The sequence below is a fragment of the Natator depressus genome, chromosome 6, assembly GCF_965152275.1.
Source record: "Natator depressus isolate rNatDep1 chromosome 6, rNatDep2.hap1, whole genome shotgun sequence".
Lineage (NCBI taxonomy): Eukaryota > Metazoa > Chordata > Testudines > Cheloniidae > Natator > Natator depressus.
Genome location: NC_134239.1, coordinates 98418023 through 98431437, shown reverse-complemented (window position 1 = coordinate 98431437; position 13415 = coordinate 98418023). Strand labels below are relative to the sequence as shown.

Below are 13415 nucleotides of genomic sequence, written 5' to 3'. Positions count from 1 at the left end.
AAACAAGGAGTTGATGTTTGATTCTTTCCTAACCATAGAAGAGAGAGAAATCAACTGTAATATTTTGCAGGCAAAACAATGTACATGATTTGACAAACTTGTATGTTATGTTTTTGTCCACAGTAAATATTTGCTGCCCGGCTACACCACTGAAAAATAAGACTTGATGGTAAATACTGACAGGTCCTTAACCACTGTGCTAGAGCAGACGTTTAGTAACTGCTATTATTGTTAATGTTGCAGAACATGTTGCCTGCAGCAGTCTGGGGTTTCATTGATGATTGGGTTAATTATCAAATTCCATAGTGTAGTAACTAGTGCCTTCAAGGCTACGTTCTGGTAACACTGAAGTTATTGCTAACTTCCTGGTAATACTCAGTGTTTCCTTGAAATATCTTATCCTGATCAACACCAGGTTTTCTGTATACTGTCAATTTCTGTGCATCATCACTGTATAGAATTTGGTAGGCAGAGATGTAATAGTAGTACTCTGCTATGATGGATCCAGTAGTTATAATGCCGCCTGTTCTCCTTTTTCTTTATTCAGGTCTATTTGTAACCACTGATATCCATTAGTGGTAAACGCAGCCCAAGGAGGTCCAGGCCTCTTCAATCTGGCTCTTTCAGGAGTCCAGATGTTTGCCTGCCCTGTTTGGTCAGGCCACTCTAGACCTGATGATGCAGTAAGCTAGGCATATATTTTGATAGAGTTAATATTCTCCCGGTTCATAGACACATATTCCATTTGTTTCCTTTATCTGTAATTCACTCTCACTCTGTCCTGCTTTTCTAGGTTTTAAACACTGCTGGAGTAACATTACTTTTTACAAATTCCCTATTTAATAGCTCCAATAATATTTCCTCCCTAACTTTTTTTAAAATAAAACCCTTTCAGTTAAGTGGATGTGAATTTGCATTTAAAAAAACAACCCCCCCAACCCTTCATTAAACAGGACATTTGCAGGTTTGCTTATATAAAAGCTGACCATCTCCCTCCTGAAGTTTCAAGTGATGAAACAAAGCTACTGGGAAACTAGAGGGGACCAAAAAAATAAAAAAGCTAGATGTGTGGCATCCATGATTCCACCTGAGCACCTGATGACATCATTGTTGTGACCTAGACGCCAGAAACATTACCCCCAGCAAAACCAAACATAATAGGAAAAATAAATTGCACAGGAGGAATCCGCCCCATGTGTCCCGCTAACAATGCACAAGGTTAAAGGGGAGTTCAGCTGGAGGCCTAACTAAAGTGAGCACTGTCCCTTTAAATGCACCCCTCCCTCGCCTTCCCCTGGCTGGAGGTGGCCTCTCCAGATTAACCAGTCCCTGACAGTCAAGAAGCTCCTGTGGGTGACAGCCCGAATACCTTGCCCCCAGCTGCCCAGTGCTCACAGTCTGGGCGGGGGAGCCTCCCTTTGGCAGCCTGGGTTCTGAGCCCCTTCAGCCCTCCCTGGCAGTGGACTTGCTCCCTCCCTCCCTCTGGACAGGGCTGCTCTGTGTCAGCTATGAGCTCATCCAGAGGGTCCTCAGAGCCTGACACCAAGCAGGTTCTAGTCACCAACCTAGTGGGGCTAGTTCTAGCGGAGGGGGAATGAAACCAAACAAACCTCTTAAAGTCCAGGCTCAGGTAATCAGTGTGTCCGTGCTGTGTGCGTGTGTTGTTTACCTTGGGCTGGTAGTTTCAAGATTAATGTTTGGTTTCCTCCTCCCCAGGAATGTGATTAGATGTCTGCAATTTACTATGTGAAGCCTGCCTTTGTGTAGCAATTTCCATCAGAATGGATCTCAAAACACTTTATAAACCTTACTAATTACCCAAACTACTTATATCTATGAAACATAGTAATCACTGCATAGAGAATAATAGTCTTTTTAGAAAATGTTGATACCTTCACTTCCATTATGCAGGCACATTTTCTAAACAGTCAATAATAGTAATAATGATGTGCAATTTATTATAGGGAGTGGTCTGTGAGAAAGTACTGGAAAGAGGGTCGTAAGTTTCCAGACTTATTTATGGAGGGTCTTCTGCGCTTAGGAGGTAGCATGAAAATTGTTTATGGGAGACATGGAGCAATGGATGGTGTCAAGGAAATTGTTAGGGTTTATAGGTTTCCTGGAAGAAGTCTCTCTTTGAGGAGATTTAGAAAAGAATTGCTTCAACCATCACTGAAAGGTAGTCCCCTCTGGTGAGGTGGAGGGGAGGACACTATGGCAAGTACTAGCAACCTGAAGCACAGTGCGGATGTTTAGGACAGGAAATAAAGAATATTGTAGCTAATGAACTTCAGGGGGAAACGAGAGTTGGAATATAATGAACTGAATGGGAATCTGGCTAGTATTCCCTCACCCCAGCTCCAAACTAAAAAAAACCCACCACCACATGACACTCCAAACTGTGGCATCTCTAATGACCCTGTGTTTTGGTTCTGCATTTTGTCCAAGACGGAGCCTCCAATAGCATGGTGCTCCTAGGACAATATTGGAGCACAGATTTAGTCCTGAGTTGGAGAAAACAGTGCCACCTAGTGACTCTCCCTCCCAAATACATGAGATGCCTACGTTTTTCCTAAAGGTGTCTCATCCAAGTATTGATCCAGTTTATGAAATACCTAGCAGTTTTAGAGCCGTTTTTGTCTTTAAAGCATGTCAGCAGCATTTGGTCAAAATTCATTACACTATTTGGCAGATGACTAAGACAGAGCCATCAAGAAGTTGTGACTTACCAAAGGTCATTCCAAGAGTCTGTGGCAAACCAGGAATCTTCATTCTTGTTTCGCTTTTGTAGAGCATATTCCACTCTCTATAGTGGAGGAGAAAAATGTTGACCATGTAGATTTAGGAAACGTAAGTCTGTGTGGATTTCCCATGGCTCCAATTCCCCTTTCAAATAAATCATTTCTGGACTCTCTCCCTTCTCCTTGTTAGAGCTGCTGTGGAAACTCCCTCCAGTTAGAGCTTGGTGGAGGACCTGCTCTTCTTTAATGGCTACTGCTGCTGCCGCTGGTTGATTGGCAGGATACTTCAGGGCTCCTTATTGCTTGGGAGAAGACTGCTACTTCCCTTCATTTTCCGGTGTGGTGATACCTTTTCATCACTGGCCGTGGGGAAAGATGCCGTTACCTTTTGGGCTCAAATTGAAACGAACTCGACGTTACACAGTGTCCAGCAAGAGCTGCTTGGTGGCCCGCATCCAGCTGCTTAACAATGAATTTGTGGAGTTCACTCTTTCTGTGGAGAGCACCGGCCAGGAAAGCCTGGAGGCTGTGGCTCAGAGACTTGAACTGCGGGAGGTAAGCAAATTGGCAACTTCTCTAGCCATCACTTTAAACGGGTTACCCACTACAGTGATTCCCTACCATTTTAGATCTGTGGGTTTTAATCTTTTTTTCTTTGTGGACCCCTAAAAAATTTTGAATGGTGGTGTGGACCCCTTTGGAAATCTTAGACATGGTCTGTGGACCCCTGTTGAGAACCGCTGTTCTGTGGTAATGACAACCTTTCTTGGACCCCCTTAGACATAGTCTGCGGACCCCCCAGGGTCCATTGACCCCAGATTGAAACCACTGTTTTAGACAACTATGATACTTTACCAAATTCTCTCCTGTACCAGCCACCCCGGCATGTTCCTTCTATTGTGAATGCTCTGATCCACAGTGCAACTTGGATGGCTTCAAAACCCAGTCTCACAATTTGTTGTAGGGTTAGAGAATAGGATGTGGACAGCAGCAGTGCACCATGTTTCAGCCCACAAGCCTAAAGTGCCAGCCAAAAGGACAATGGTTGTCACTTCTTATAGAGTGCTGAGAATATTGTCAGAATTTAAGACAAGTAATGACCATTCCTGCCTGAATAGATCATAACAGAGGGATACAGAAAATAGTGGGCGATTTGGAGGCAGGTGTTAATTTAGAGTCTCTCTTTTTTTTTTTTTTTCCCCCCTTTTAATCAGTTGTGTTTGTAGAGCTTACATGAAAGAAGTGGCTCTTTAAGAAAGAGGTATTTGAATGAGTGGGGTCTCAGGGCACTGGTGCTGGGCAAAAAAGCACCAGTACTCCTGGGTGATGCGTGAACCGCAGGCTGGGGGAGGCTCGCCCCTGTCCCCGCCAGGCCACACCTCTTCCACCTAACCCCCCTGCCATAGCCGCCCCACACCACCACCACACCACACCCCTGCAGCCACCGGCCCAGTCCCGCAGCTAGTCCCCCAGCCACAAAGGAACGCCGGGAGGACACGGGCATGCGGCCCCAGCCCTGGGGCGCGGGAGGGAGGGCGGCACGCAACCCCAGCCTCTCCAGCTTCTGAGCGCGGGAGGTGTGGCCCCAGCCCGTGGGGCGGGCGGCCATTCACCCCACCGTCCCCAGCTCCAGAGTGCAGGAAGGCAGGTGGAATGGAGCACTGTGGGGTTGGAGCCAGAGGACTGGAGCCACACGCAGGGAGAGTCACAGCAGCGGGCAAGGTTACACCTGGCTGTTTGGAGAGGCAGTGTCTCTCCTAGCCTATGCGACCAGCCTCTCATGCCAGTGCGAATACATGTACTGTGGACTGGTACGTGCAAATACACGCATGGTATATATAAGCTAGGCCTGGGGTTCTCAAACTTCATTGTCCCGTGATCTCCCTTCTGACAACAAAAATTACTACAGGTAATTACTACAGGTAATACCCAGGAGGAGGACCGAGACTTGAGCCTGTCCAAGCCTGACATCCTGGGCCAGGGGTACGAAGCCAAAGCCTCAGCCCCACTTCCCCAGGTTGGGGGCCAATGCCAAAGCCCAAGAGCTTCAGCCCCAGGTGCGGGGCCTGTCACCTGAGCCCCGCCACGCTGGCTTTGACCCTGGCCCTGGGCAGTGGGGCTTAGGCTTCAGCCGTGGTCCCCAGCAAGTCTAATGCCAGCCTTGGCGACCCCATTAAAATGGGGTTGTGACCCACAGTTTGAGAACTGCTGAGCTAGATGGCCCATTAAATGCATAGTTGGCCAGGTGCAGATGCTTGACTTCCACTAAAAGACAGAGTATTTGCATACACAAATTAGTTTTGAAAAGAAGGTTAAACATTTTGGAGAACTCTCCAGTAACTCAGATTTACCTCTGTCCCACACAAATCTGATGATGTTTATGTTTTGATTTATTTACACCTGAAGTGCTGAATTGTGAAACTGGTCTTATAGAATCCTTAGCTAAGTAGAACCTTTGTTCACACAGATCTGTTTTTAAAGGGAGACATTTATTATTATTGTAACTCCATTAGCTTCAGTCTAGTGGTACGAGAGATGAATTTGACCCCAAGGGCTGGATGCTGTTGACACAATTTGGAAATTGGCACATATCCCAGTCCTGCTGTAACCACTGTATTGTGTATTTTGTACTGCACTAATCTGACTTTTTGTTCAGGAAAAAACCAAAATATAAACTAGAAAATGTACAAGACCGAAATGGACATATGTTGTACTGTAGTACGAGAAAAGAGATGCCTGTAAATACTGCTTTGTATAAGAGACAAAATCCCCGACTGTGGTACACAACAAAAATAGAAGAGCAAGCTGAAAAGGATATAGGATTACTCTGTTTAGTTAATTGATAACTTGTTGATTTTTCCAAAATACTGTGTTTCCAATTTCAAGCAGCTTCAGTAACTATTGAGCAAACTAATTTAGGTCTCAGTCCTGCAGACGGTTACTGTTGTGAACAGCATTAATTACTTTAGGACTGCTCATGGTATTAAGCATTATACAGTAGCAAATGTTTGCAGAAGTGGCCTCGTATTCTGTTTTAAAAAATGTTTTGATAAACATAAGTCAGTGGATTTGTACTGGGGTTTTCTTATCAGCACTTGCTTACTTTGGGATCCATTAACTTCCATCTGCCTTCTTGTAGTTTGCCATCAGTTGTCTTTTTAAACCTTATAGTTCAAAATTTAATATACCACATACTTTTCTGCAGCTGTTACTAATTCATTGTCTTGTGTTCTCACCATGCTATGTTGTGCCTGAGGGGGGAAAAAATATGACAAAAGTAGTTGTTTTTGGGATAGTGCCAGTCTATACTGTAGCAGGCTGTGTATCTGTTCTTTAGTGCTGATGGTTGAGTGTATGTGTTAGTGGAGTTTGGAGACATCTGAAAATAGAATAAATTGACAATCAGAGCCAATTTACAGTAGCAGGTAGAGATCTTATTATATCTGGTTTGCAACTACAGTCCCCCTCCCTTAGTGGTTCACTCTCCCCCACCCTCACTCACTTTCATTGGGCTGGGGCAGGGGGTTGGGGTGCAGGAGGTGGTGAGGGCTCTAATTGGGGGTGCAGGCGCTGGGGTGGGGCCAAAAATGAGGGGTTCAAGGTGTGGGAGGGGGCTCCAGGCTGGGTCAGGGAGTTGGGGTGCAGGAGTGGGTGAGGGCTCTGGCTGGGGGTGTGGGCTCTGGGTTGGGGCTGGGGATGAGGGGTTGGGAGTGCAGGCTCTGGGGTGGGGGATGAGGGGTTCAGGGTGTGAGGGGGCGCTCTGGTCTGGGGTAGGGCAGTTCTGGTGTGTGTGGGGGGGGTGAGGGCTCTGGCTGGGGGTGCAGACTCTGGGGTGGGCCCAGGGATGAGAGGTTTGGGGTGCAGGAGGGGGCTCCAGGTTTGCGGGAGCTCAGGGCTGGGGCAGGGGGTTGGGGCTCATGGTTGGGGCATGGGCTTACCTCGGGTGGCTCCCGGTTAGTGGTGCAGCGGGGATAAGGCAGACTCCCTGCCTGTCCTGGCACCGCGCTGCACCTTGGAAGCGGCCAGCAGGTCTTGCTCCTAGGCGGTGTGTCGGGGGGGGAGAGGCTCTGCGTGCTGCTCTTGCCGTAGGCAGAAAAAACTATGGTTTCCAGTTGACGCTATAGGGGGAACTGAGGGAGGCAGAATGAAATGAACAGAATTGGAATTTGGCTAGAGCACTAAGAATCAAGCTCAGTTTTTCCTGTGATCTCTTAAGAGACCATCAAGTGATTGAGACCTCGGGTTTATATTTCATGTACAAGGAAGAACCTCCAACAAGACCTTGCCTTTTAGCACCATTAATTTTCTACTGACGGAGAAGGTACAGTAGATCACGACCTACTGTATCATCAGAACTGTGTCTCTTCCTCTGTCTCCGATGCAAATAATGACCAAACCCAGCTGCTTAGCTTGTGAAGTCCCATTGCCTCAAAGCAAGGTGGCATGCATGTAGGCGATAGAGGCAACCTTTTCCCACCTAAAATTTTGGTTTCCATATTAGTATTCTCTAGACCTATTTTATTAGTTCCTTTAATTTTACTGTGCCTTTTTTTGTCAACAGTTCCACAATTATATAAGAGCCCTGCTATTTCTTTCTATAATGCAGAAAGTAATTAGCTGGAAAATAGTTAAGTGGAAATTCTACAGTTCTTTTTATCTAGGTTTGATTTTCTGCCCAGGAGTTAAATGACGAATAAGTTGCTATAATAAACAAACTTCACTACAGTGTTAATCTCAGAAGCTTGACATACTTTAAGAATTATGTCATGTCACTTTTTTTAGGATTGTGTAATGTCTTGTGCTACTATTAACAGACTTTTAGCAATGAGTAAAAAATGATTCTATTTTAATCAGCACCAGTATTCCAGAGTGCACTACCTCTACTGAGAATTCATAGGGCCAAATGCTACCCTTGAAGCCAAAAGAAGGCTTGCATGTGACTCAGAAGACAGGATTTGGCAGAGTGTTTTATTTGGCTTTAATCTGTTTATACTGGGCCTTCAAGTGTACACTTTTTTGGGGGCAGGGAAAGGTTATTTAAATGCACACAATTACACTCAATCATGTTTAAGAGTAAACACATTTCGTTATTTGTGGTCATAACAACTTAGATCTGTTTTTATGCAACAACATAAGTGGCCTGCTTTTTGAAGAAACTGAGTGGAAACTTCAGGCAGTCAGCACCTCCGAAAAACCAAGATACTTATTCAATATAGATTTAGATGCTTATTTTGAGTCTGACAGGTTTGAAAATTTTGGCATATTTAGCCCAAATATCAAGGTCCCCCCGTCCCCCTTTAAATAACAATCCATTTTCTTTTTCATGGTTTAGATTAAGTCTACAGATCAAACCCAGTCAAATGGTTTTCTGGGCATTGTCACATATCTCTACTAGGTCAATTTTCATAAATGTTCATATGATTCGGGGAGAGAGGACACAGACAGAGACACACACATTTTGACAGTAGGCTGCATTGGTTCAGTAGTGGTGACCAAAATACTGTTAGGTTTCAATGTCCAGCTTTAAACATTGCACTGATCCTAAAGATTAGTGGTAGCCCCTAGCTGTTACTATAACTGCTAAGCCAGCTAAATGCATTAGTACCTGGGCAGATGGACTGGACCAGTAGTAAGAATAGGCTTACATACACAAGCTTATCACAGCAGCAGGTGGGATCTGGCAGCGCTTGGCCTATACTTCAACTTTAATTGAGGTATGAGTCTACATTATTGTAATTGTATTCCTGTAGTTCATATACCTTACTTCGTTTTAATGTAATTTTACATAAAAGGATGCTAAGGTAGCAAATTCTAGCAGTCAGAAGTTAGGAAATGCCATAATTAAGGTTGTCATGTAACTTTAATTCAGCTCCTTGTGTGTGCGTACATTATAGTATATAGTCAGTGAGCTTGTCTATACAAACAATTAGATGATGGCAAGCTGGGCTGTGGCTCTACCCCACGCTGGCCTGCAGCACACTACCTGTAATTTATGTACCTTGCTGATGCAAGTCTCAGTCAAAGCCTATGCGCATCTGCAGGGTGCACACGGACATTTAGTCCACTCTAGGCTAATGCGGGGCACTTCCATATCCACACTTGCTACGGTCTAGCTGTTTGTGTAGACAAGCTCTTTAATTACATGATCAGCTACAATTTTTTTCACAGGATCCATGCCTCATTCAGTGTACAATGGACATTGGTGGGCTCATTCAATGGGTACCTGTTCAATACTTCTTTATCCTCTTCATTCAGTGTGTGGCTTTGTCCCTGTGTGTTCTTTGCAGCATGTGGATGGCATGCAATACTGAACCCCAAATTATCATCTTCCTGAGTTTTTCTAGGGTGCTTTCATCATAGTACCTTAGGTCCAAACCCCCAAAGGGACTGAGGCATTATGATTCTGAGCATCGCAGCCCCTGACTTTTAGATCCCTAGAAAATCATAGTATATTACTGCAATCTGGAAAGCCTGAACTAGACACCTAGGCGCCCTGTACAATAAATGGGGAGAGATTGGTACCTCGTACTGCGATCCACAAAGCCAGCATACTAGGCAGGGAGCCGACTAAGCTAGCCAATGGGAGATGCTGACCGGAGGGATGTGTGCAAACCGCAATCCTGTCACAGAGATAAGCTCTTAAATGTAGGCTGCAGTGAGGCGTCTATCTCTGCTAGTGATCCAAGAACCAGGGAAGATAGGTGTTCCTAAATTGCATGAGGAGCCAGGAACAAAACAGCTGGGGGAGGAGGACTTTCTTGATAAGGTTTAGCCTAGTCAGTGCATAGTGTACTCACCAAAGATGTGGGAGATCCTGGATTCAAATCTCCCTCCCCCCCCCTTCTGAGGGGGAGAAGGGATTTGAACAGGGATCAGCCACTTCTCAGGTGAGTGCCCTAACTCAGTGGCTCTCAACCAGGGGTATGTGTATCCCTGGGGGTACTAAGAGGTCTTCTGGGGGTACATCAACTCATCTAGATATTTGCCTAGTTTTACAACAGGCTATGTAAAAGCACTAACAAAATTAATGCAAACTAAAATTTCATAGACAATGATTTGCTTATATTGCTCTGTATGCTATACACTGAAATGTAAGTACAATATTTATATTATATGGTAAAAATGAGAGAGTAAGTGAGGTGAAACTAGGGGGTACACAAGACAATTCAGACTCTTGAAAGGGGTACAGTAGTCTGGAAAGGTTGAGAGCCACTGCCCTATCTATTAGGCTATAGAGTTATTTAACTCTTCATTTGCCCAATTAATATTTAGTTATTCAATTAGTTAACTAACAACTTCAATAGGAGAGACTGAGACACCCATACAAGAATATCCTAAAGTCCAGTGGCTAGAGCAATCGCCTGAGAGGCAACAGATCCCTGTTCAAATCACTTCTCTCCCTCAAGAAAAGCGGGGCTTGAACTGAGGGTTTCCTACATCCTGGGAGAGTCCCTCATCCATTAGCACATCCACAAAAGGCACATCTCTGACACCAAGTCAACACCCTGGACAAATTTCAAGTCCCTGCTCCAAAGCATGGAGGTTCTAAAGCAGGGATTGGCAACCTTTGGCACTCGGCCCGCCAGGATAAGCCCCCTGGCGAGCCGGACCGATTTGTTTACCTGCCGCATCCGCAGGTTCGGCCGATCGCAGCTCCCACTGGCTGTGGTTTGCTGCTCCAGGCCAATGGGGGTTGCAGGAAGCAGCGGCTTCCAGTAGTTCACATTGGCCTAGAGTGGTGAGCACATTTTTTCCTACTCTCATTCTCAGAAATGGCTGACCCTTTCAGTATGGGGAGGATGAGGGGGAAATCAGCTTGAGGCAGAAACTTGGCATACGATATTTCAGCCCTGGAAGTTAACATTGCAAAGTTAACTGGAAGTGTGGTCTTTTAAAGAAAAGTGTTAGGTAGTCAATAGGTGTTTCTACCCGCACCATCTATAACAGTGCGTGTATATAAACCACTTGGGGAAATTCCTTACTGCCACTGATACTAATGCACAACATTGATGCTTTATATTAATCACTATTATAATAAAAGTACTGATGGTTTGTCTGATTTTTAGATTGACCTTTTATACCCAGGTCCGTGCTCATTGAGGACCCAATTCTGAAATCGTTATTCACAGGAATAAAGGCTGCCAAATGAGACATTATTGATCATTTCTTGTATGGTGTGAAATTTAGATTTGAATGAGTCTGATTCTGCATCATGAAGTTAATGCTGCATCATGAAAAGTAAACTTTTACTACCAAGAATATTACTTACTTATGTGAATTGTCTTATCAGAGTCAATGAGCATGCTCACAGTAATAAAAGGTGGTAGTGTTTTGGGAATAGGGCTGTTAATTTATATATTAGACAACCAAAAGTGTTTTCTTCAACTACCTGGGCTTGTTTTGTTATTTCGTAATATTTAATATGTCATGCTATTAAAAATTGCTATTACTGTTACATGCGATTACTGTTAAAAAATATTTCAATACTCCTGGCAGTTTTGAATCCTAAGGCTATAGGTTTATAAAGCCTTCCTGTGTTAAATGGTTTTTAGTCCTGTATCTCTAGCCTTTTGTGAAGCTGGAGACAGTGCCAGGTTCACACTATATGCACTTTATCTGGTATTGCAATACTGACATGATTTGATCATTGAATTGCTTCCCTCTTTTTCAGATTACTTATTTCAGTCTGTGGTATTACAATAAGCAAAACCAGCGCCGGTGGGTGGATTTGGACAAGCCTCTAAAAAAGCAACTGGACAAATATGCTTTGGAGCCGACGGTATATTTTGGAGTGGTGTTTTATGTGCCTACTGTTTCTCAGCTTCAGCAGGAGATTACCAGGTAACTTGCACATGTTTTTAATTTCAGTTTTTAACATTCTAACATATGGGTCATCTTAAAGTAGACATAATTGCCTTATTTCCAACCTTTGTAAAAATGGAAATGCAGACTTAAGGCAGAAACTGTGCCCAAACTGTGGCATTTATTATCCTTTTAGTGTATTTAGACTATATAATAATAGAGTTACTCTTGGGATGAATTTTTCCCAATGATCTTATGAGTCTATTGGAGCCTAGTAAAGTTACTCACAGACATGCTTGCATGATCAGCCTCTCAGTTATTATAGATTTTTCTTTCAGAGCAATACTTTGCTTCAGGAAACCAATCCAACACTTACCACCTGAAAAGCTCATAGAGGCAGGTTGTCCTGTTGTCAGAACACTCTGGCGTTCATAAACCATATTTGCAAAGTGTGTGTGATTATAGACAATAAAGATGGATATCGGAGAGGAAATTGTGCATCCTTTTCCACTGTTGCTTTGTGTATTCACTGATCACAGGCACAAGTGCCGGGAAGTGCTGTTAATTGTAAAGGAGAATCCAGTTCAGCATGTTCACTGATTAGCTCTTCATATGGTGAATGTACCTTCACTCTTTTATAATTTTATTGATTTTTATAGACAAAAGAAATGCAAAAATGTAAATGAATTGGGATAGGCTCTGTACAAATAGAAACGAAAAAAAACCTGAATCTTTCCTTAAAGCCAAATTCTAAACATCTAAACCAGTGGGCTGTGTCTACATAGCCTCCTTAGGGAGGTAAGGATAAACAGATTTGATTCACCTTTTCCCAGCTGCTGTTCCACTTCTTATTTTAATGTACGTGGTGTTTACACCAGTATGATTATTTTTTTCACTTTCACTGAGTTACTTCTAATTTATACCAGTTTGGCTGAGATGACATTCAGATCCGATATTTAGAGTTTAATAGGAAACTGTTGTAGCAGGCTGTATTGCAGTTACTATCTGTGATAAATTTAGTTTCTCACGGAAGTGGAAAACACTTATTTTAATGTGAACTGCTGTAGTTCAGGAGTTTACTTTTAACAATTAGAAGACAAAAATTATTTTGCTGCTGCATGGACCCTTCATATTTGTGACCGTCCTGGGTACCCAGAAAATGTGTATTTCGATGAATGTTCAGTGGATAAGGGGTGAACACTATGTAGGGGCAATGCTTCAAAGGAACTTGGGGACTGGGTGCATGTACTGTTAACCTGCAAGGCAGAGTATGGGCTGGCATAGCCCAGAGGAGAGTGTTTGGGTGGCTAATAGTCTTGTGTTTTCATGGAGCTGACAACCAGTTAAGCACAAGCAAGACTCCCTCACACTGAAGGCAGAGGAGTAACAAGATGGCTCTCAGTCCTGTTTACCCTGAGAACTGTCACAACATTAATTACAGGCTGCTATGCTTCAATGCAGTGGGGTGGCTCAGAATACATTCTGCAGCTCCAACATATTATACAGTGCAGCACAAGGCCTGTTGACTTTGCTTCTCGTTTTGTATGGGAAAAGCTGTATACTTGTTTTCTTTATAAAAGGTTAAAATGCATGGTGGGCTGTTTTTTCAGTTGTTTTCCAGGTTTTTAAGGGCCTGATCCAACTCCAGGTATTGGATTAGGTCCTAAACTTGGTATAGGATTCCACAGGTTGATGTATCAGGAATTGTTTCAGCAAGATCAAAATAGTAAAAGCTTTCACTTTGATTAGGGAGTTTTCTAATTCAGTGGGGTGAAACTGCCAGTATTTCTAATATAGACATTCTTAGACACAGAGGCTGTAAATTTCTGGTGCAGTAGCTCAGCAATGTTGTAATATACTGCCATGCACAAG

At 43.7% G+C, this 13415-nt stretch overlaps 1 protein-coding gene across 1 annotated transcript in view; it reads left to right on the top strand.

The window, feature by feature from the left end:
* The window catches only part of PTPN21 (protein tyrosine phosphatase non-receptor type 21), a 56348-nt gene that overhangs the window by 3004 nt on the left and 39929 nt on the right, over positions 1-13415 (top strand). Inside the window, exons 2-3 of the mRNA XM_074956084.1 lie at positions 2932-3296; positions 11413-11582. Coding sequence (XP_074812185.1) covers positions 3117-3296; positions 11413-11582 — 350 coding nt within the window. The 5' untranslated portion in view covers positions 2932-3116. The remainder of the gene's footprint in view (positions 1-2931; positions 3297-11412; positions 11583-13415) is intronic.